This window comes from Pseudorca crassidens, chromosome 17 (genome assembly GCF_039906515.1).
Source record: "Pseudorca crassidens isolate mPseCra1 chromosome 17, mPseCra1.hap1, whole genome shotgun sequence".
NCBI lineage: Eukaryota > Metazoa > Chordata > Mammalia > Artiodactyla > Delphinidae > Pseudorca > Pseudorca crassidens.
This window is the reverse complement of record NC_090312.1, coordinates 37,708,431-37,732,911: the sequence shown is the minus strand read 5'-3', so window position 1 is coordinate 37,732,911 and position 24,481 is coordinate 37,708,431. Positions and strand designations below refer to the sequence as shown.

The window sequence follows — 24,481 nt, the reverse complement described above, 5'->3', positions numbered from 1 at the left end:
ATAGATGCCACTTTGGTTCTGTGGCAGCCTGGGATAGGCCTGGGCTCATTACCTATGACAGACTTCAGTATGCTTGTGACTAATAATAACTGGGCATTGAAAACTTTTTTAAAAGTGGATAAAATATATAGTCTGTTTTTCTTTTAAAAAACTAAACAGTAGATCCTTCCGAACTTTCTGGAATTGGTAAAATGGAGACAAGTAAATCTCGAGAAAGGAAACTCAGTGCTGGGGGAGGCGGGGAGGAGTGGGGGAGAAAGAAAACTCAGTGCAATATGGCATGAAAGCCAAAAGTTGCTGAAATTAAATCTACAGTAATAGTTTAGGGAACACATTAATTTTAATTATATATCATCAGTAATGCTAATATTAGCATCCGTAGGCTTGAAAAAGCATGATATAATTTCAAAAGTTGTTGATAGGGGCTTCCCTGGTGGCGCAGTGGTTGAGAGTCCACCTGCCGATGCAGAGGACACGGGTTCGTGCCCTGGTCCGGGAGGATCCCACATGCCGCGGAGCAGCTGGGCCCGTGAGCCATGACCCCTGAGCCTGCGCGTCTGGAGCCTGTGCTCCGCAACGGGAGAGGCCACAACAGTGAGAGGCCCGCATACCGCAAAAAAAAAAAAAAGTTGTTGATAATATCGAGAAAGATTTTGTTAGCCAGGATTGCAAGCAGCAACAAGATTACATTAATACAGCAAGAAGCTAATACGAGGAATAAGATGACAAATTATTTGCTTACTGAAGAAAACATGCTTAAAGTGAGGTACACCAAAACCCAATTAATCAAAAGTTTATTTTGCAGAATTTGTCCCCCAAATTTCAATTAATATTTTTTTCTGGTAACACAAATTTACAAGAACTCTCCATCATGGGAAAATTTTGTTCCCTTGACATTGCTCCATATTTAAGTTAGCACTCATGTTCCATAGAATGTAAAAGACCCAGGGTATCATGAGAAAATTGAATCAAAGAGTCAAAAACATTATTATGACTATAGTTACTTACAACTTCCTCCATGAAAACATTGCCTAGAACTTTCAGGGAAAATAACTGTTGGGCTAATTTCTCCTGCTGCCCTTCTCTAACCAATTCACTTGTTAGAGGTGTTCTTGAACACAAAAGTAGCCAAGAGAAAGGAGAAACAGGTATGCATTATCAACTCCATTGTAAACCTGTGGTTGGTAAAAGTAACTGTCACAGAAAGGAGGGGAAAATGAGGAAGAAAATGATGTTGGTTTGGAGTCTCACTCTAGTTCTCTTTATAACAGATATTTAGCTTTCAAATAAAGAGATTCTTGTGACACAAGGCTTTTTAAAATTCAAATTCTTTACTCATATGGCAAAAGAAAAGAAGTATCTTGTATAAAATTAACTAGACAGAAGTATCTGGTATAAAAGTAACTGGACTTCATTATATGTTCAGTATTATGTCAATCTTAAAATGAGGAAATTCTCACTGAAATCTGTGGGAAAATGTCTCCTCATTGGGACCTTTCCAGAAATTCAGCTTATGAATTCATTTATGAAAAAGAAATGTCCTGCCACATAGTAGAACAAAGCAGAGTAATCAGGAAGCTTACAAAATCTTCACACTCAGCTGTTCTGTATGAGCTTGGAAAATAAATTTTTTTTAAGTAGAAGATTGCAAAGAAAATAAACAAGTTCATTTTTAAAGTTTCATTTTGGCCACATGAGTCATGTTATATTTTATATAATTCAAATGTTAAGCAAAGACATACTTTGTGAATATCTGCTAAGGGTTAAAAAATAAAAATAATGAGCAGCACTACAAAAATCACTTTATCAGAGTCAGAGGAAGACCTCCCAAGCAGTTAAGTGAAAGGAAAGTTTTGTGAAGAAGAGCAAAGTAATCTACCAGCACAAAGAATATAATCTGAATCAAGTCTCTATAAAAGCCAAGAGTACCTTAGTCCATCTGGGAGTGGACTTGAGACTCTGAATCTTCCCTTTGAGTGTTCTTTGTGACATAATATGATGAAGTATTTTATTTTGGAGTCCAGGTCAACCCAGAAGAAAAACAAATAATTTTGTCAATACCAATGTCTCATTGAAGTGAATTCTAAGTGACTTTGAACAAGATTTATGGCTGTGAGCAGTTTGTCATTTGTTCTGACCCATTTCCCACACTCTGTTACTCCTGATAAGATATGGCTTTCTCCTGTTTCTTAGGCTTAGGGACAACAGCGTAAATGTAAACGTGCTCATCAACATCAGCAGGAGCTTATTCTTTTGAGAGCTTCCTGTAAATAGGTGTTCGCTGAGTATGAAGAAGAAAACTGGTGAAGTCTAAAGGAGCCTCCAGTATGAAAAAGTCATCCCTATTTGTCACTCCATTTGTATTATATTCACAGGCTCCTTTAATCTTGGTTCATCTGGTGCTTTTCCAACTATATTGACCTCAAGGAATGTGTAATATGAGTCCTATTTTCTACGTCTGATGATGGAATTCAGGAGAAGCTAAATTGAAGACATTTCAGGAAGTCTAGAAGTCATGCCCCACATCATCTAGCCATTAGGGCAAGAGGGACTAAATAGTGACTTACAAACCTGAGCTATTCTCTGGGATTCTGACATATGTTTCTGCTACTACTGCTGCTTCATCTCACCACAGTGACTACAGGCATATCCAGAGTAGAGATTTTAGCCAAAACTAGGAGAGTAGCCACCAGCCCTGTCATACATTCAGTATTCATCAACTATGAACCTGTATTTTCCTCAGTGTTCTTAATTTCAGTTATTCTCTTTTTCTAGCAGCCCTCTAAATGCAGCTGTACTTTTTAAACCAGGGGTGTAATAATATTAAACCAATAATATCATTAGACCAGTAAAACTTCGTTGGGAAATAGTCATTGAAATTTTTACTTCCTTGGATACCTTTCCTAGACTTTTACATTTTCTTTAATTCGTAATTCCTATTCTCCTTCCTACTATTGCCAGATTGTTTATTCTGACTCTATTAAGTCCCATTCCTCTTTAATTGCCCCAGTGCAGACTGTGCTGGGTGCCAGATGGCAAGGCCCTTTAACTTTACACTGCAACCTGCGTAAAACCCATCTCCCCTACTTGGAAAACTCTCATTCACATCATCAGAATTTGCTGCTCCCCCAGTCTATACCTTGATGAAGATAGGAATCAAATGTCCTTTGAAGTGTTTTTTTCTTATTTTAATTTTTGTAAATGTTTGGTATGTAGTCCTATTTTTCTTCAGCTCTCAATAAATTATAGCTCCATATATCAGTTTGAGCTTAGGATCATCCTGAAGATGATTGTCTTCCAGTAGAATAAAAAGTATATATAGATATGTGTGTATGTATGCATGTATGTATGCAGATATGCCTTTTACTTTTGAATTTACTAAAGCTGGTGATCTGTTTCTTTGTTTTATTCACTTAACAGGACAGCTTAAAGCTTTTCTATATCAGTACATCAGATTCACTCCCTTCTTTTTATCAGCAGCATAGTATTCTATGAAGTATTCACAATGTAGTCATAATTTATTTTACCATTTCTCTATAGATAGATATTTAGTTTTATTTTGTTCTAGATTTTTAATATTTCACATGATACTATAGTCAACTCTTTTGGACATTTTCTGTGTATTCTTAATTATTTCTTTAAGATAGGTTCCTACAGTGTCCTTTCTGATTACAAGGGCATGGATATTTAGGATTTTGGTAGACACTCGTTTCAACCCTCTTTACACTCTTATCCACCATACATGGTAGGATCAATTTTTCCTCCTCCCACACACAAGATATTACCAATCTTTTAAATTTATGCTAATCTGTTGAGTGAAAAAAAATGTATTTCTTGCTTTAATTTGGGTATGCTTAATTAACAGTGAGACTGAGCAGTTTTTCCCTATTTTTCATAAAACAGTGTTCTCCAGAAGGATTAAACAGCTAAAGGTAAAAATAAAATTTTAAAAATGCTTCAAGAAACTATAGGAAAATATATAATCAACCTAGGGATAAATCCATAAGATATGTTAATAATTTTTTACCACATCTATTAAGAAAAAAATATGCATGCAAAAAGCATCAGGATATAGTTAAAAGGCAACTAACATACCAAGAGAAAACATTTGCTACACATTGCAAACAAATCATTAACACCTGTAATATATAAGGAGCTCCTACAAATTAGTAAGAAAAAGAGCCCAATAGAAAAGTGAATACTTATTTTTAGAAGAAGAATCCTAAATGGTCAATAAATGAAAAAATACTCAACCTGCTTTGTTATTTACTATTAACAATATAAAATGGCTGTCTTACTATGTCAATTACATATAAATGTTTTTGATTCTTTTAAACATTGTATGGATTATCATTTTTTATTTAAACATTAATCTGTTGATGGACATCTAAGGTGTTTTCTACTTTTTGCTATGATAAACAGTTCTACAGTGAATTTGTGTGTGTGTGTGTGTGTGTGTGTGTGTGTTACATAGGCTTTATCAATTTTTTTAGTCTTGGCCTGATACGTAGAAAATTCTACTTATTTTTAAAGATTTTTTCCTTTGATTATTGCTAAGATGTACTATCTCTTAATGTTTATATTTTTAACTGTTTTATGCCATTTGTTTTTCTTTACTCATTATTTATTTTCTTCATTAAGTAGGTGCTTATTCTATCCTCAACCCATTTTTCTATTAGTATCTATATTGATTATATGAACTCTTCATATATTCATAATATCATTTTCTGCCATACAAGTTTGAATACGTGATTTTCATAAATTGTTTTACTTATCATCCGAAGTTTTACTTGCCAGTTTTTTTACACATCATATTAATATTTCTATATCAATTTAATTCATGTCTGTTCATTATTTATTTAGCTACATCACTTATATCTGTTTTCTCCATTAGATCATTGTTCTCTCTCTAGATTGTATCATCTTCAAAATGAAGAATTATGTCTCCTCATATAGGTCTGGCACAGTATTATTTATTTGATAATAATGGCTTTTTCTTGATGATGGCTACATAGCTGAAACCTAGAAGTAGACCCTCAGGTCCTGGCAGGTTACATAGTACCTACAAACTGATTATAGATCCTACCAGCAACAGACTTTTTACCATCCTTTCACCAGACTTGACCATTATATTTGAAAGACAGAATAGTATGGTGTTACTGTGGATCTACTATACATATTCTCACTGCTTTAAATTCACTGATCATATAAAAAGAGAAGAATGCACTACCTTAGTGTTTGATCTTTACCACATAGATCTAACGTCACGATCAATTGCTTTCAGTATTTTCTTTGAAATCACATAAAGGTTCATATGTGCCAAATTTCATAAGGATCACATGATAAGGTCAAGAAATACAAATTCCAAGGCAGAATTTATATGCCCGGTTCACATATGACAGTAATACTATGTAACCATATGTTGAATATAATACACAGTATGTAAATGCTATTCTTGAAAGCAATCCAATCAATAAAAACTAAAATAAATAACACTTTAATAACACATTTCAAATCAACTGAAAATGGAATAGATGGACTCTATGGCAAGAACATCCCTATAAAATTGACATTCAGAGGCCATTAAAACCCAGAGAGTAAAACAATCCTGAAACTAAAGAAAAACTGTGAATATTTAGAAGATTTTTAAAAGCCTACTATATTGTATGCCAAGACACAGCAGTTGTTTTTATTTAAAGAGCTATTTCAATAAAAACTGTGGATTGCCAAGCATTAAAAAGCTAATTCCATTTGCCATCACCAATAGCTGAATGAAACCTTACAAAATATATATAATATTAACCTTAAAAAAAGTTTAAAATACACAGTATTTAATAGAAAAAGTCAAAACTGAAAAAAGTCAACTTTTAGTCATAATTGGAACTATTAAAAGATTGACCAATTTTATCATTTAAGAAGGTTATGGGAAAGCTACTGAAGTTAACTTCAAAAGGCTAGCAGTAAAAGTGATTGTAATGTCAGTAAAACTCTGAAACAGATCAAATAACCCCTAAGTAGTACTAATCCACTGCATCTTTGAACATGTATATGCCTCTTTTTAAGCTGAAAAGGTTGCCCTTTTTTTCTTCAACTTGTTTCCAACATCCCATTTAAAAAAAAAAATTCTATTCAACTGTTAACAGTCAGCAGCTCAGAGTACAGAAACTTTACCTTCACTCAAAGATGATATGAGTTAAGATTTGAAATATCTTTTCCTCTTTGGCCTGGTTCTGGAAAACATGGTTTTGTCATTCTACCTGTAGAGAGAGAGCGTCTCTTTCTTCATACAAGTATTTGTGTACTGTATGTATACAAACAAATGCATTAATGAAGGTTACATACAATATTTTAACCATTTTTTTCCTCTTGCTTATCAGCTCAAACTCTTACACCAAAATTGATGTTTGTGTTGTAATTGACATTTTTAATTTTAATTTTGCCTCTTCAGATCCTGGGAAGACTTTGCCTGAAGCCCTTGATTACTGCACAGTTTGGTTGCAGACAGTACCTGGAGAAATAGACAGCAAAAGTGGTATTCCACCTTCACTTGTAATGCTACAAATTAAAGATTTTCTTAATGGACCAGGTAAGAAAGTCGTAATTCAAACTTTTTTTTGTATGAGTCTATTAACGTGTACATAGGGTCTGTTAACAATCCTGACATTCCTTGCCAGAAATGAGTAATTCATTTGTCTTCCAGACGTATACTCTTCTCAGGCTGCCCATTCTAGAGATCAAAAGGCAAATATTAATATACATTAAAAATTACCTTTCGTCTGACAAAAAGTAGTTATCAATTAAAAAATAATTGACTGGAAGCCAAAGACTCAAGATTTTATTTCTACCTTTTCTACTAATCGTGGGACCTTAGGCAGTTATCTAATCTCCTGTGCCTCAGTTTCCTTCCCTGTAAATGAAGAGAATAAAATAGATGATGGGTGGATAGATGGGTGGGTGGGTAGATGGATGGTTAGGTGGATAGGGTACATGACATACATACATAAGATAATATACATAAGTAGATTGGATTAGATAGATAAATACACTTATTTCAAATGCTTAGCAAAGTGCTTAGGACATATTAACACTCAATTTTAAATAGGTAGATATAGATATCAAAAGATATTGAGTGCTTATTATGTCCCAGGTACTAAGTGCTTTACATACTTGTATAAACCCAAGAAGTAGGCCCTATAATTATCCCTACTTTATGAATAAGGAAGCTAAGACTTAGAAAAATGAAGTAAATTGCCCAAGATCACAGTAGCAGAGGAGCCATTCAAACTCTGGTCTTTATGACTCCAAAGACCTAGATCACTTTTATACTGCACTAATTTTAGCATAACTAAAGATTTTTTTCTTTCTTCTCCATCTCCTTCTCCTCCTCTTTCTTTTTCCTACTCTATTTCTTCTTCCTTCTCATGTTCCTCCTTTTCTTTTCTTTGTTACTCTTCCCTTACCTCCATGAGGTCTTAGCTATTTATTTAACAGAAATTACTACATTCAGTTTCCCTTTTGTTATGTTATATTTACAGTGCTGCAGACCCTGTTAGTCATTAAAGGAATACTAGTTTCTTCATTACGAATTTAAAACAATGGTGTTACACTGTCTTAAGATCTCTAGCAGTACTCTGCAAGGCATGTATTTTGATGATTGAAAACTATCACTCTGTGGACCTGATTCAGTTTGTGTGCATGCTGGTGCACTTACGATCTATGACTACAGATAGGAAAGGTGGCCCATCATCACATCTGGAATAGAAAGAGCCTGAAACCACCTCAGTTGGCCCTTTCACTCTGGGTCAGTTCTTCTTAAGCATGTTTTTCCAGTGCTGGAATTTAAAAGGTATAGGAGGAATATGAAGAACTAGTTCTAATCATTAGTATCTAGCTGTGGTTTTAAAGACTCAAAGGAAGTAAAGAAGCTGATGATAAGGCTAAGGGAGTCATTAAAGTTCGAAGAATCCTTTGGGGTGAGCTGGATGATTGAAAGGATTGTGAGTCCACATACTTGGTTAGTGAGTGTGAAGTACCATATTTCACTGAATTCAAGCAACCATCAATTGTAGGAAAAAACATTTTGCATACCACTAAGGAAAAAGAAAAAATATGTGCTATTTGAGCTATGATACAGTGCTTTCTTACTGCATCAGTTGCAGGGCAAAAGACTGAACATGCTGGAATGAATGAAATAGGGTAAGAACATAAGGGTAGTTCATGGACAAGCGACAGGGAAACTTGCATTTACTTCTTTTTTCACTCTTTTAGTGTCAGATTTCTTTTGCTTTCAGGCACAGTCTTTCACCTTTTGGCTAAAAAGTTCCCTTCTAGTTTACATTTGATTGATTTGTTTGTAAAAGGGATGGGATCTTCAAGTCAGTGGTAAATTGTGTACCATATTTTCATGGCTACCAAATAAATTGAACTTTAAGAGAAATGTCAATGAACAAATGAAAAATTATATGTTTATCATTCTGTCATTCAATGTGACTATGTAGCAGAAGTGCGATTTTTACAATAGTTGTACGTTTATATTTCTTATACTTCTTAAAACTGGAAACTACATATATGCCATTTCTAATTTTATGCCCATTCAATAATAGTGATAATATATCTGGAGATTCAAACTTTTAAATTAATGAATTGAAATAGTTATTTTACAGCCATGCTTCTCAAACTGGAGTGTGCATTTGAGCATCTCTGGGGAGCTGGTTAAATGCAAATGTGACTTAATAGGGATGAAATTCTACATTTCTAACAAGCTCCCAGGTGAAATGGGTACTGTTGATCTGGGGATAACACATTTTGTACCAAGATTTTATTTGACTCATATATTAATAATATATATATATATATGACTTTCTTAATACCATCAATAACAATTACTGAGACTCAAAATGCAGATATTTTGGGGCACAGGAGAGGGGGATGATACAAACAATGATGAATGGTTTTTTAAATGGTACTTTTATTATGAAAAATCAAATACAATGTCCAATAAATGGTTTAAGTTCTTCAAAGTCTTAAAACATTTTAACCAAGAGCACTTTTCTTTCATAAATTATTTGAGGGAAGATTACTTTGAATGATATGTCAGTTCTGTGGGATTCCACTAGAACATTAACCTAACAGCCTTGAACTACTCCAGAATTTACTACCTTAGACAAAAAATTCCTTAAACAATTTGTTATATAAAGTATGTAAGTAGATGTTATTACATAATATAATTGTATTCTCTCACTACACAGCTACACTATATTAATTGAGAGATCAATAGGAATAACAGGACATAATAAAGCATTTCTTGCTGTAGGAATGTATTATTTTATAGATTTTTGGCAACTCAAGAAATATATATTTCCAGATTTTACATAATAGTATATTAAGAGCAATATTATTTATGCTAAGACTGGGGGAACAAACTTCAGCTTTATAATATTCCCCAATACTATCCTCTTCCCTTAAAAAATAAAAAGGCCTTTTTTTTTAATATTGAAAATAATGCTTCTAAGTTTTATGCAGTATTATCGTTAAGAATCTTTTGATACCAAAAGATTGTTTTATTGTTTATTTTAATCTATATGCACATCTTATTTAAGTATCATTCCCAAAGAATGCTTTATGCTACAATGCTCCATCTCTAAAATAGTATATTTTCGTTTCTTCTTTTCTTGCTCTTGAATTAAGGTTTCAGTAACAAAGAAGTTATGACGCTGAAGAGTAGAGGAAATACTGATTATAACTACCCAACCTTAAATTTTCTTCATAAAGGTGCAAACTTAACAGCTTTTGAATTCATCCTGTCGGATGTTTTCTCCAGGGATTATTTTATCTAAACAAGGTGGTGCATATGCTGCTCTTTAGCATCTGTTTTTGGAAAAAATACTTCAGTGTTCTTGAGTATTCCCTGATTTCCTCTGTTCACTTAATAGTACCTTAGAGCAAATGGTAGGTCCCAACTTCTACATCAAAAACCCCTTCAAAGCTCTCCCAACTCCGACCTCCTTCCTTCAGAGGCAACAACTGTACTACCCATTAGCAAGGTCAGTGGCTTGGAGAAACCTGGAAAACAGCAGCTACCAGAAACCCAGCAGAACAATATCTCCAGCAGGTGATAGATTAGTTGGAACAAATTGGAACCATTGCAGTGCGGCAATCCTGGTTTCTTTCAAGCTGTTTTTTTAAATGTCGTCATTTTAATACACAATCTAAGGCCCGCGGAACAGTCCACAGCAGGTTAATTTGAATCATATGATGTGTCACTGCCCTCAGCTGACATGAGCTCTATTCCATGTGTGAAGCCATAATAAATCCATTCCCAACCGAGGAAAATTCCCCTTGAGAAGGTGAACTAATCCAGGCCTCACACTGGCATGCTAGCCCGCCATAATTGAAAGCAGGGCCACCTGTTCCCGGCACAGTTAGCCGATAGAGAAAAAAATTACCATTAGATCAGATATGTCTTCTATTGAAAACTAATTCATACTTCTTGCAAATTCAGATTCAGCTGTGAACTGCTTAGTATGACATCATACAGAAACTTAGGAATGTGCCCACTTGATCCCAGTTTTGTTAACTATAGGATTTCTTAACTTTGAAATGAATTTTTTTTTTTTTAATTTAATGAGAGCTGACACATGAGAAGAAGAACTGGGAAGGGTGCAGATTTTTCTAATTAACTCAGGGTCATTTACAAAAATATTTGAGCTCCCTGGTATTTTTTTCATTGTTTCTTTGCAGACATATTTTTGAACACTGTCACTGTAGCCATAAAATGACATTTAAAGGACAACAAAGAAAAAATATGCCAAATTAGGAGAACATTTCCTCATCATTTATGTTTTGTTGTAAATTAATTAGCATACCACAATCTTCGTATAATTTTAATTATATCAAACACAAAGTTATGACTGTAATTTCCTATTTCTTTTATTTTCGTATACCTGGTGTCTCTAGTTGAAACACCTGTCCACTGATAGTTTTTCTCTTAATAAAATCATTTATTTAGTCTCTTCTTGTTTAACCTGTTCAGTAATTTACCTATGTAGTTTTCAGTTTTTCTGATTTCATTCTAGCTTTGGATTGGTTTTATTTAATTTTTGTTTGAAAATTTTATTTGACTTTTAACTGATTATAACCCATTTTGAGTATAGTTTTCTTCTTATATTTTGTGAATTAACTAAGTGTTTTATAGGTTGCAATGATTGTAATTTTTTCTTTAAAAATAATCCTAAACATCCTAGAATATCCCATTTCCACAAGCCTCTTTGATTTGAATGAAAATATATACTTAAATAATGTGAAATATTACTTTAAAAACTTCTCAGATACAGTAGCACACTATTCAAATAGGTTTGTTTATATGAATATAAAGTAGAAATTTTAAGTTTACCCCCAATTTTGTGTATTTTTGAAACATTTTTACTTTTCTTGATGGAATCTGCTTTTATGTTCTGTTATTACTGAATTCATTACTCATGACATATGTCGTCCAGACATATGTAGAAGATGACTGATTCAGGGGAATTAAGATACCTGAAAAAGACACAAATAGCCCCCTGACATTTTCTGGAGTAGAAAATGAAGAATAAGTAATATGATTTTTAAATACAAGAAGATTCAAGGTGAAAGGAAGCATCTTAAAAGCTAATTTTAATTAATTTATTCCTCTTAATGTAACCCTGATAGTTAACCCTTTGCCTCTTTTCTCTTTCCAGAAATAGGGCCAAGGTCCATACCCTAATGACTGGTGTCCTATCTCTATCTTAATTCAGTTTTACAGCCATACTAGCAGGCTATCTTCTACACTTAAGAAATGTAAACTAGTTAATAAAACTGTAAGAACCTTGACTTTTGCATTTCCTGAGCTTTATGGGTTCCAATTTGCAGTGTCAGCATTGCATTATCATAGTTTATTTTCCCCATGATTTATCAAAATAAAACAGTAAACTTGAAGTCAGGATGTCAAATAGAGAGTGGACCAATAATTTTATTTTATTATTTAATTTAAAAAAATTGAAGTAGAGTTGATTTACAATATTGTGTTAATTTCAGGTGAACAGCTTAGTGATTCAGTTTTTTTGCAGATTGTATTCCATTTTAGGTTATTACAAGATATTGGGTATATTTCCCTGTGCTATACACTAAATCCTTGTTGATTATCTATTTTATGTGTAGTAGTTGGTACCTGTTAGTCCCATACTCCTAATTTGTCCCTTGCCCTCTCTCTCTCCCCTTTGGTAACTAGAAGTTTGTTTTCTATGTCTGTGAGTCTGTTTCTGTTTTGTATATACATTCATTTGTATTATTTTTTTAGATTCCACATGTAAGTGATATCATTCAGTTTTTGTCTTTCCCTGTCTGACTTATTTCACTAAGCATAATATTGTCTAGGTCTATCCACGTTGCTGCAAATGGCAATATTTCATTCTTTTTTATAGCTGAATAGTATTCCATTGTATATATATGCACCACATCATCTTAAGCCAGTAGTCTGTTGATGAGCACTTGGGTTGCTTCCATGTCTTGGCTACTGTAAATGGTGCTGCTATGAACATTGAGGTGCATGTATCTTTTTGAATTAGAGTTTTCATTTTTTCTGGATATATACCTAAGAGTAAAATTGCTGGATCATATGATAGTTCTATTTTTAGTTTTTTGAGGAACTTCCATACTGTTTTCCATAGTGACTGCACCAATTTACATTCCCATCAGCCATGTATGAGGGTTCCCTTTTCTCCACATCCTCTCCAGCATTTGTCATATATAGCCTTTTTGATGATAGCCAGTCTGACCAGTGTGATGTGATACCTCATTGTGATTTTGATTTGCATTCATCTAATAATTAGTGATGTTGAGTATCTTTTCATGTGCCTGTTAGCCATCTGTATGTCTTCTTTGGAAAAATACCTATTCAGGTCTTTTGCCCATTTTTTGATTGGGTTGTATGAGTTGTTGAATACAACAACTTGATATTGAGTTGTATGAGTTATTTGTATATTTTAGATATTAACCCCTTGTCAGTTGCATCATTTGCAAATATTGTCTTACATTCCGTAGGTTGTCTTTTCATTTTGTTGATGGTTCCTTTGCTGTGAAAAAGCTTTTAAGTTTGATTAGATCCCATTTGTTTATTTTTGCTTTTATTTCTTTTGCCTTGGGAGACTGATCTAAGAAATTATTGCTACGATTTATGTCAGAAAATGTTTCACCTATGTTCTTTTCTAGGAGTTTTATGGTGTCATGTCTTACATTCAGGTCTTTAAACCATTTTGAGTTTATTTTTGTATATGGTGTGAGGGAATGTTCTAATTTCATTGTTTTACATGAAGCTGTCCACCTTTCCCAGCACCTCTTGTTGAAGAAACTGTCTTTTCTCCATTGTATATTCTTGCCTCCTTTGTCATAAATTAATTGACTGTAGATTTATGGGTTTATTTCTGGGCTCTCTATTCCATTCCATTGATCTATGTGTCTGTTTTTGTGCCAATATGATGCTGTTTTGATTACAGTAGATTTGTAGTATAGTCTGAAGTCTAGAAGGGTTATACCTCCAGCTCTGTTCTTTTTTCTCAGAATTGTTTTGGCAATTCTGGGTCTTTTGTGGTTCCATGTAAATTTTAGGATTATTTATTCTAGTTCTGTGAAAAAATGTCATGGGTGATTTGATAGGGATTGCAGTAAGTCTGTAGATTCCTTTGGGTAGTATGGCCATTTTAACAATATTAATTCTTCCAATCCAAGAGCACGGGATATCTTTCCATTTCACTGAATCATCTTCAGTTTCCTTAATCAGTGTTTTATAGTTTTCAGTGTATATGTCTTTCACCTCCTTGGTTATGCTTATTCCTAGGGTTTTGTGGATGTTTTTGGATGCAGTTTTAGATAGATTTTTTTTTTTTTTTTTACTTTCTGATACTTCATTACTAGTGTATAGAAATGGAACAGATTTTTGTATATTAATCTTGTATTCTGCAACCTTGCTGAATTCATTTATTAGTTATAATAGTTTTTGGGTGGAGACTTTAAGGTTCTCTGTATAGAGCACCATGTCATCTGCAAATAGTGACAGTTTTACCTCCTCCCTTCCAATTTGGGTACCTCTTATTTTTTTTTTTCTTTTCTTATTGCTGTGGCTAGGACTTCCAATACTATGTTAAATAGAAGCAGTGAGAGTGGGTATCCTTGTCTTGTTCCAGAATTTAGCAAGAAGTCTTTCAATTTTCCACCATTGAGTATTACATTGGCTGTGGGTTTGTCATAAATGGCATTTATTATGTTGAGATGTGTTCCCTCTGTACCTACTTTGATGAGAGTTTTCATCATGAATGGATGTTGAATTTTGTCTTTAGCCTTCTATTCTTTGTATAGACAATAATGTCAGCTATCTCTTTTATGCCTACAATTTCCAAATGCCTAGTTCTAGTTTTGATTTATTATGCAACACCAGGACTATTCCTTCATCTGCCTATGAAATGTGTTTAGTTATTTAAAATTCAGCATGTTCACATTAAGTCAAACCATTTTTCTTTCCTCTTCTTTTTCACTCCTTCTCTTAGTATGGTCTTCAAATTTCTTTACATTTGCTAGTGATAGCAACATTCTTCCACTTGTGTCTTCTCACAATTTTACTGTCACCTTCAATTCATCTTTTTTTTTTATTCCAAGTCTTTTTAGTTTTTCCTTTGAAATGGTCCTCCATTATGCCTACTATCTCCCTAGTGGGTCTAGGCCCTCACTACTTCTTCAGTCTGTTTTCTGGCAGCCCTAATTTCAGATTCTCCTTTTACTCAATAATTTTCTCCCCTCTGCTCTTGCTAGATTAGCCTGCTCTGCAAACTCATATGAATCTTGACCACCCACCTCCCTCAGTTAATCAAATCATAACTCTTCTCAGAGCTCAAGACTCTGTAATCTGGTGTCATCTCAACAATCCAGGTTTACTGTCACTAAGAAGGTAATTCTGAGTGAGATTGTTTTGCTTCTTTGAACCTCAGTATTTTCTTCTGTAACATAAGAGAGTTTTCCTAAGATTCCTCCAAATTCTAAAATGATGGCTGTAATCCCCAGTGGAACTCTTCATTTATTTTTCACAACAAGCATTTATGAGCAATTATGATATTTCAAGTATTGTTCTAAATATTGGAAATACAGTGGTAAGCAAAAGATACACAATCGCTTCTCTCAAGAAATGCACACCATGTAGTAGAAAAGACAGGCTTTGATTACCAAGTAGTCACACTGAATAATATATAATTACCACCTAATATAAGTGTCATGAACTTCTATGGATTTATAAAAGAGTGGAGATTTAGGGAAGCTTCTCTGAGCTGAGTTCAGACATTTGAATGAAAAGGAGTTAACCAAAGACATGGAGGGGAGGGCATCTTTCTGACAGAATGTATGCCGAAGACCCTGTGGGGAAGGGAATCATGGCACACTGAAGGAAATGAAAAAAGTGTAGAGGGAGGGAACAGTAGGAGGAAATGAGGCTGTAGAGAGAGACAGAGGCCAGGCCTTGTTGGCCATAATAAAGGATTTTGGAGGTTTTATCTTTAGAGCACTGGGAAACCATTGAAGAACTTTAAGCTGGACATGTATGTGATGGGGGAGAGAGGAGGTATGTGTGTTTATTGATATGGTTATATTTGCATTTTGAAAAGATGATTCTAGTTGCACAATGGAGAATAGATAAGAAGAGCTAGAGTAGGGGCAGGCAACCAATTAGGAGAATATTGCAGTAGTACTAGTGAGAGATAATGGTAAGTTGGATCAAGGAATGGTAATAGACATGGAGAAAAGTGAAAGATTTGGTAGATATTAGGGAGGGAAAATCCATAGACTAGTAATGGAATAGAGGGGATGGAGGGTAAGAGAAATTAAGCATGACTTATGGGTTCCTGGCTGATCTAACTGAATGAATATGGTGCTGTGGACTGAATTGTGTTCCCACAAAATTCATATGTTGAAGCTCTAGTCCCCACTGTGATGGGGCCTTTGGGAGATAATTACATTTAGATGAGGTCATGAGGATTGGACCTTCATGGTGGGATTAGTGCACCAGAGAGCTTCCTGTCTTTCTCTCTGTCTCTCTCTCTTCCATGTGAGGACACAGTGATAAAGCAGCCATGCAATACAGGAAGACAGTCTTCAGCAGAAACCAACCTCAGCTCATTCCCCGATCTCAGAATTTCAGCTCTAAACTGTGAGAAAATAAATTTCTGTTGTTTAAGTCTCGCAGTTTGTGGTATTTTGGTATGGTACGCCAAGCTGGTGGTAATCCTATTTACTGATATAGAAAATGCTTGAAAAGAGCTATATTTTGTTTGTTTGTTATGTGTATGAGAGTAGGGGAGATCATGAGTTTTGCCTTGGATATGCTGAGTTTGTGGTAATTGTACTTACATATCTGGAGCTCACAAGAAAGACTAAGACTAGTGATAAAGGATTGGATGTTTTGGAGTTTGGGGGATATAGGTGCTAATTCAAGCCACAGGCCTGGTTGAAAATACTCAGGGAAAAAGTAGAGAGGAAGTAGAGAAAAGAGCCTAAGACTTCATATTGAAGAAGTCCAATCAGTATTCAACTGTCTAAGAGGAAAAGGAGGAGACTTGAAAGGAAACTGAGGGCTAAGAGGAAAATTTGGAGAGTGTTATATCAAAGAAGCCAAGGGAAAAGAGTGTAGAAGTACTAGACAATGTCAAGTAGTGATACAAGATACAGAAAGATGAGAAATTGAAAATAGCTAATGGATTTATAGACATGTGACTACAAATATTATCCCTTCACCCCATTGGATTAACTTGGATGGACCCTAGTCTAGAATGCATTGAGGAGTGGAAGCAGAGAGTATAACTCTTCCAAGAAGTTTGGTTGTGAAGAAGAATAATAAGGATAGAATATGAAGGGGCATTTTGTTTCGTTTTGGTTTTTCCTTTTTAAAAAATTGTCCAAATGGGACTTCCCTGGTGGTGCAGTAGTTAAGAATCCACCTGCCAATGCAGAGGACATGGATTCGAGCCCTGGTCCAGGAATATCCCACATCCCGCAGAGCAACTAAGCCTGTGTGCCACCAACTACTGAGCCTGTTCTCTAGAGCCTGCAAGCCACAACTACTGAGCCCATGCACCGCAACTGCTGAAGCCCATGCGCCTAGAGCCCATGCTCCGCAAAAAGAGAAGCCACCGCAATGAGAAGCCCGTGCACCGCAGCAAAGAGTAGCCCCCGCTCGCCGCAACTAGAGAAAGCCCACGCGCAGCAACAAAGACCCAACACAGCCAAAAATAAATAAATAAATTTATCCCCAAAAAATTGAAGTATAGTTGATGTACAACGTTATATAAGTTACAGGTGTACAATATGGTGATTCACAATTTTTAAAGGTTATACTCCATTTATAGTTTTCATAAATGAAGGGGCATTTTGTATCATGGTTTTGAGTTTTATTTTTATGATGAAAGAGACTTGAATTTTCTCATGTTTAAATATCAGCCAGAAGAATCCAGTTGAGAGAAGAATTGGATAAACTAAAAAGAAAAAAGATAAAGGTGTGTTCCTTAGAAAGAATGAAGGAGAAGAATCCAATATACATATGAAAGAACTGGTGTTACCTAACAAATTAAGGAAGGAAAGGAAAATGGCATATGCAGGTAGTTTTTCAGCTTGGTAGCAGGAAATTGGAGGAAATTTAATGGCTTTAACTTTCTCCTTGAAGCTAGAAGCAAAGTCATCTGTTGAAGTTGAAGAGAAGAGAGAGAGAAGAGAGATGATTTCAATGGTTTGAAATCATCCTCCAATATGATTTCTTCATATGCTATAGTCATTCTCATCTCTGTGCCTTTTTAAAACTTTTTTATTATGGAAAATTTAAAATATATACGAAAGTAAACTGAATAGTATATAGAACCTCCTGCTTAAACAATTGTCAACTTTTGGCCAATATATTGTTTCTTATATACCCCTATCTACTTCCTCACCTTCTGTGTTATTTTGAAGCAAATCCCATGATCATATTATATCACCTGTAATATTTCTGTTTGTATCTATAAAGATAAGAACTTTTAAAAACATAACTGCAATGCTTATCAAACCTAAAGAGAATAATTCTTCAGTATCATCAAATTTCTAATTATGTCATGAATATCGTAGTGCGTGTGGGTGTTTGTGTGCACGTATGGTTTTTGGGGTTTTTTTTTTTTTTTTTTTTTTTAAACCTGGAGCCAGATAAGGTCTATGCATGGCTATTGGTTATGTCTTTCAAATTTCTTTTATCACTAGGTTTCCTCCTCTCTTTTTTCATCTCTTGCAATTTATTTATTTATTTTTATTGAGGTATAGTTGATATTCAGTGTTTCAGATATACAGCAAAGTGATTCAGTTATATATATATATTTTTTAATATATTCTTTTTTCAGATTCTTTTCCATTATAGGTTATTACAAGATACTGAATATATCAATAGTTCCCTATGCTATACAGTAGGTCCTCATTGTTTATCTATTTTATCTATAGTAGTGTGTATCAGTTAATCCAAATTCCCAATTTATCCCCCCACTACTTTCCCCTTTGATAACCTTAAGTTTGTTTTCTAGGTCTGAGTCTATTTCTGTTTCGTAAATAAGTTCATTTCTGTAATTCTTTTTAGATTCCACATATAAGTAATATCATATGATATTTGTCTTTGTCTGTCTGACTTACTTCACTTAATATGATCATCTCTAGCTCCATCCATGTTTCTGCAAATGGCATTGTTTCACTGATTTTTATGGCTGAGTAATATTCCATTGTGTATATAGTATATATTTATATACCACATCTTCTTTATCCATTTATCTGTCCATGGACATTTAGGTTGCCTCCATGTCTTGGCTATTGTAAATAGTGCTGCTGTGAACATTGGGATGCATGTATCTTTTTGAATTAGAGTTTTCATCTTTTCTGTATATATGCTCAGGAGTGGGATTGCTGGATCATATGGTAACTATTTTTAGGTTTTTAGGAACCTCCATCCTGTTCTCCATAGTAGCTGCACCAATTTACATTCCCACCAGCAATGTAGGAGGGTCACCTTTTCTTCACACCCTCTCCAGCATTTATTATTTGTAGACTTTTTGATGATGGCTATCCTGAGTGGTGTGAGGTGGTACCTCATTGTAGTTTTGATTTGCATTTCTCTGATAATTAGCAATATTGAGCATCTTTTCATGTGCTTATCAGCCACCTGTATGCCTTCTTTGGAGAAATGTCTATTTAGGTCTTCTGCCTATTTTTTGATTGGGTTTGTTTGTTGTTGTTTTTTTTTGATATTGAGCTGTATGAGCTGTTTGTATATTTTGGAAGTTAAGCCCTTATTGGTCACATTGTCTGCAAATATTTTCTCCCATTCCATGGGTTGTTTTTTTCATTTTGTTTATGGTTTCCTTTGCTGTGCAAAAGCTTTTACGTTTAATTAGGTCCCATTTGTTTATTTTTGCTTTTGTTTCCATTACTCTAGGAGATGGATCCAGAAAACATTGCTGTGATTTACGTAAAAGAGTGTTCTTCCTATGTTTTCCTCTAAGAGTTTTATAGTATCCAGTCTTACATTTAGATTTGTAATTCATTTTGAGTTAATTTTTGTATATGTTGTTAGAGAATGTTCTAATTTCATTCTTCTACATAGCTGTCCAGTTTTCCCAGTACCACTTATTAAACAGACTGTCTTTTCTCCATTGTATATTCTTGCCTCCTGTGTTATAGATTGACCATAAGTGCATGGGTTTATTTCTGGGCTTTCTATCCTGTTCCATTGATCTATGTGTCTGTTTTTGTGTCAGTACCATACTGTTTTGATTACTGTAGTTTTGTAGTATAGTCTGAAGTCAGGGAGCATGATTCATATATATTTAAGAAACCAGATCATTTATCATGCAGAGTTTACCACAATTTGGATTTTGTCTGCCCTTGTTCTCTATATTTCCTTCATATAAACTAGTAGTTGGCTTTATCTGATTCAAGTTTGCTTGTTTTATTTATTTATTTTTTAGCAAGACTGTTTTGTAAAAGGTTTTATATTGTGTTCCATCAGGAGGCATATAGTGTCTGAAGGTTTCTTTTTGTGATGTTAATAGCCATTGATGCTTAATGCCTAAATTCATTGAAGGTTGCAAACAGTAATATTTTAATTCTAGTATTCTTTTTTCACATAGTAGCTGGAATATTTCTATAAAGAGAAACATTTCCTTATCTAATATTTGATTACTTAGTAGTATTGTTCAGCTAAGAAAGGTAGGATAAATCTTTTCCCTTTATTTACCCATTAAAAAAATAAGTTAGTTTTCTAGATGGGAGGAATTTTTTCATAATGTATATGCATATCAAATTATCACAATGTACACTTTAAATATCTTACAATTTTATTTGTCAATCATACCTCAATAAAACTGGGGAAAAATGAGTTACTTTTCTCAGTATTCCAGTGGTGGCCATTTAGTTGTTTTTTGCTGTTATTCTGAATTCATTACTTTTAGTGATGCTCAAATTGTCTCCTCATTGCCAGTGGTAGTCTCTATAAATTGGCTTCTCTATGCTTTTAATCTTCCCTTAGTCTGAAATCCTTGCTCCCTTGTCTCAAAACATTTGGCTGTTCCCAAAAATCCGATATGCTGTCTCCAAGGATGAGTATATGCCATCATTGAGAATAGGAAGAAAAAAGAAAAGGAAATGGGCACCAAAAACGCTGCCACAATTTGGAGAAATGGAATATACTTAGTCTTCTATGATAACTGCTTAGAGGGAGAGAAGCTCATTTAGATGAGTTCAGTTCAATACATTCATTTTAGAAAACCAATTCAATTACCCTATAATCAGAACTTTTACATTGTGTTTTATTTTGGTAGGACAGTGTAGTCAAAAACAGTCAATGCTTGATTTTAAGAATATGTACATGAGTAATTACGCCCATTTCCAAGTATTAAGCACCATGAACTGCTGCTGGCTGACCAAGTCAAGGGCATGTGTCAGTCCATGTCTCTGAGCCTCCTTAGCAGTACATGGGACAGCCTACAACCAGTTCCATTTGGTGTACCATTGTTAATGGATACAGTTATGTCTGCTGCCACTGAGGTCTTTATACTTCACACCTTCAACGAAAACCTGTTGATCTCATGGTAAAGGGCAGCTTTCCAAGTTTTCTAACTCTCACACCTGTGAATACTCAGTCTCCACTCTCCATTATCATCATGAATACCTTTACTTTGACACTGTAACAAAAATCTGAATTTAAATTGCTGAATAAGAGGAAAAAATGTACTATGACCTAATAATAAAAAATATTTTTATTAGAGTTACTGTAACTCATAAAGTCAAGTTTGATTATAAATTTGGTCTTTGATTTGCATTTACGCTTCTACAGTGGTGGGGGGGAAAACCATCATTCCTGTGTCTGTACAAAGGCACCATGGCCACTGATTGTTTTCCTAGCAAGCCTTGCTTGTCTTAAAAAGAGAAAAATTGTCTTTTACAAATAAAATTCCAAAGGAAGAAGCACTTAACAAAGAATTTTTCTTTCACAAATGTTATGATTTGGGTATAACAAGCCATATTGAATCCATTGGGTTTTTGGTAATAGATTTCAAAATACTTCATAAATGTAAATAATATGATGACTAATGGGTCAAGTAAAGTTGGAACATTTTAAATGAGAAAATAGCTGGAACAGTTTTCAAGAAACTTTTCCAGTTGATGTTTGGTCCCCCACAAGGTGTGCATTAACATAAACTTAGGGGAATCACCTCTGGGGCTTGAATTCCCTCTCTGATTTCATTATTACAATATGATTCTTTTCCTTTCACTATTAAGTCATCTCTTAGGGTGATGGGAGCATAAAATAAGTGTAATTTATTTGTATTTGTCTAATCTCCTTTTAACTCAATAATCATTCCATCATTCTGTTTCCTGGTAGCTGTTCAGAAAGTTTTGAAGGGTAATTAGAGTCTAATAATTGACAGGCATGGGTTTACTTGGTAACTTAAAGATATAGAATGTGTTCTGGGGATGGTGAGAAATTAGATTTGGCAGAGAAATAGATGACTCAGCTGGGAGATTCTCTATTACTACACATTCTTAAAATCTAAACATTGAAAGTAATCCATTTATTAAAGTTCATTGAGGATTATGAAAAAAAATTCTAAACCCTTTAAAACAAGAATCTGATAATAATTGGAATAAAATCCACATGAGCCATCTATGCCTGGTTCTTTATCCAGTCCTATTTCCAGTTCTTGTAAAACATCATTTTATATAGCTCCCACTGTTTCTGTTGAATAAAACTTTTGTAGTCCATTCCTTTAATGTTTTCATCTCAATAATGAGGTTAGTGTTTTTCATCAGTTTTTAAAAGTATGAAAGAAGACCAGAAAATACTCAATTTTTATTTTTTTATGTTTATAAATGCCAAATTTGTTTCCATAATTTTCCCATTTGTAAAAATAATTGTGAAAATAATTTTCCTATCATTTTGAAACTACAAATTATTTACAATAATTTTCTACCCCAAAAAGTACCTGACTAGTTCAAGGATGTAAAAGTCTGGAGACACTGGGGAATAAAAGTAACAATACAAATTTGTTGAATTATCAGATGTAACAGTGACTTCATGATTTTAATTGAAGGATTCACACATGCTGAGGGACTTTACACAGCAATAAAGGGTGCTGTTGCATTTGTGGTGTTTCTCATTCTGGTGCGTGCTGCATATCTCTTGGTGGACCTGGTACTTTGAAAGGAATACCCAATATTACAGTATAGCCTCATTTTAGCTCTGCTTTTTGGGCTCTTGACCTGACTTGCCCAAACAGGACTGCCCCAGTTCTCTGTGTAAACATAGGCTGTGTTTTGCAAGGAATGTGGCTCAACACTCAAGCTCTCAGGGGGTGGGAGTGGGGGACTTGTGGCCTAGTGGAGGGCACCATGCACAGAGGTTGCACTGTATGCAAACAAACATACAGAAACCATTTAAAAGGTAAATTATTTAAATGTTTTAAATATCAACTTATTTCTTACAGAAAGTTAACATAACACCTGTATTGTGCTATATATATAGCTCTAGTAGATTTTTGAACTTTCCAAAAACTTTTATCTGCTGCTGCTCAGTGACTGAGAGATTGCATTTGTACTCCTAGGTTTAAGATCACTCAAAGAATGAAGTTTTCATGCACACATAACAGTTTGACCTAACCACACAGGAAAGATAGATCAAGTGATCAAAGTGTCCAAATAAGAAGCCCTCCTTTATCAATCCAGTGTTTTAGGAAAGAGTCATTCAGGAACCAGCCCACAAAAAGTTAACATTAAAAACTTACATTTCAATTCACTAAGCAAAAGAAATATATAAGAAATGTAAATAATGAAACTTCAAAATGATTTTTTAAAATTATCCTGTAGCGTTTATTCTTCTGAAGTTATTAAAGTTTAAAATCACACTGACACTTTTGGAAAAAACTACATGAGAGACAGAGATACAAGATACTGGTTCAGATTTTCTTATTCATAAAATTTGTTGAGTCCTGGTTAATTGTTATATATAAACTAGTGACCTAATAGAGATTCATGACTTAAAAGAACAAGACAGGCAATTTTACCTAGTTATATATTTGTCATCTCCATTTTGAGCTATTAAACTCGTACTGAATAAATACTGTGGGCTGTTCTTGATGTTGCTTGGGGAAATTGATCTTTCTGATTTCAGACTTTTCAAAGAAGTTATATTTACTAGAATAAGATAGACAATATAGCTCAAATAGAGTCATAGTTGAAATTCACAAATATGATTAGATTTTAGTACACATTTCTTTTTCTGAATTATCAGCATTTGACTTCTACTGATAAAAAAGAACCTTTTTTTAAAATTTATTTTGTAGAGCCAAGTCACATGAAAGAATATATTCTCTCTCATAATTAAACTACTTTATTATTTTTTTAACATCTTTATTGGAGTATACTGGCTTTACACTGGTGTGTTAGTTTCTGCTTTATAACAAAGTGAATCAGTTATACATATATATATGTCCCCATATCTCTTTCCTCTTGCGTCTCCCTCCCTCCCACCCTCCCTATCTCACCCCTCTAGGTGGTCACAAAGCACCGAGCTGATCTCCCTGTGCTATGCAGCTGCTTCCCACTACCTATCTATTTTACATTTGGTAGTGTATATATGTCCGTGCCACTCTCTCACTTTCTCCCAGCTTACCCTTCTCCCTCCCCATATCCTCAAGTCCATTCTCTAGTAGGTCTGTGTCTTTATTCCCATCTTGCCCCTAGGTTGTTCAGGACCTTTTTCTTTTTTTGAGATTCCATATATATGTGTTAGCATACGGTATTTGTTTTTCTCTTTCTGACTTACTTCACTCTGTATGACAGACTCTAGGTCCATCCACCTCACTACAAATAACTGAATTTTGTTTCCTTTTATGGCTCAGTTTTATTCCATTGTATATATGTGCCA

The 24,481-nt window shown here is 34.3% G+C and overlaps 1 protein-coding gene across 8 annotated transcripts in view; it reads left to right on the top strand.

Annotated features, from left to right (window-relative positions):
* VPS13B (vacuolar protein sorting 13 homolog B) overlaps positions 1-24,481 on the top strand; it is a 798,169-nt gene that overhangs the window by 572,780 nt on the left and 200,908 nt on the right. For all 8 annotated transcript variants that reach the window (XM_067711645.1, XM_067711646.1, XM_067711647.1 and 5 more), the window contains exon 35: positions 6,449-6,586. In XM_067711645.1, coding sequence (XP_067567746.1) covers positions 6,449-6,586 — 138 coding nt within the window. The remainder of the gene's footprint in view (positions 1-6,448; positions 6,587-24,481) is intronic.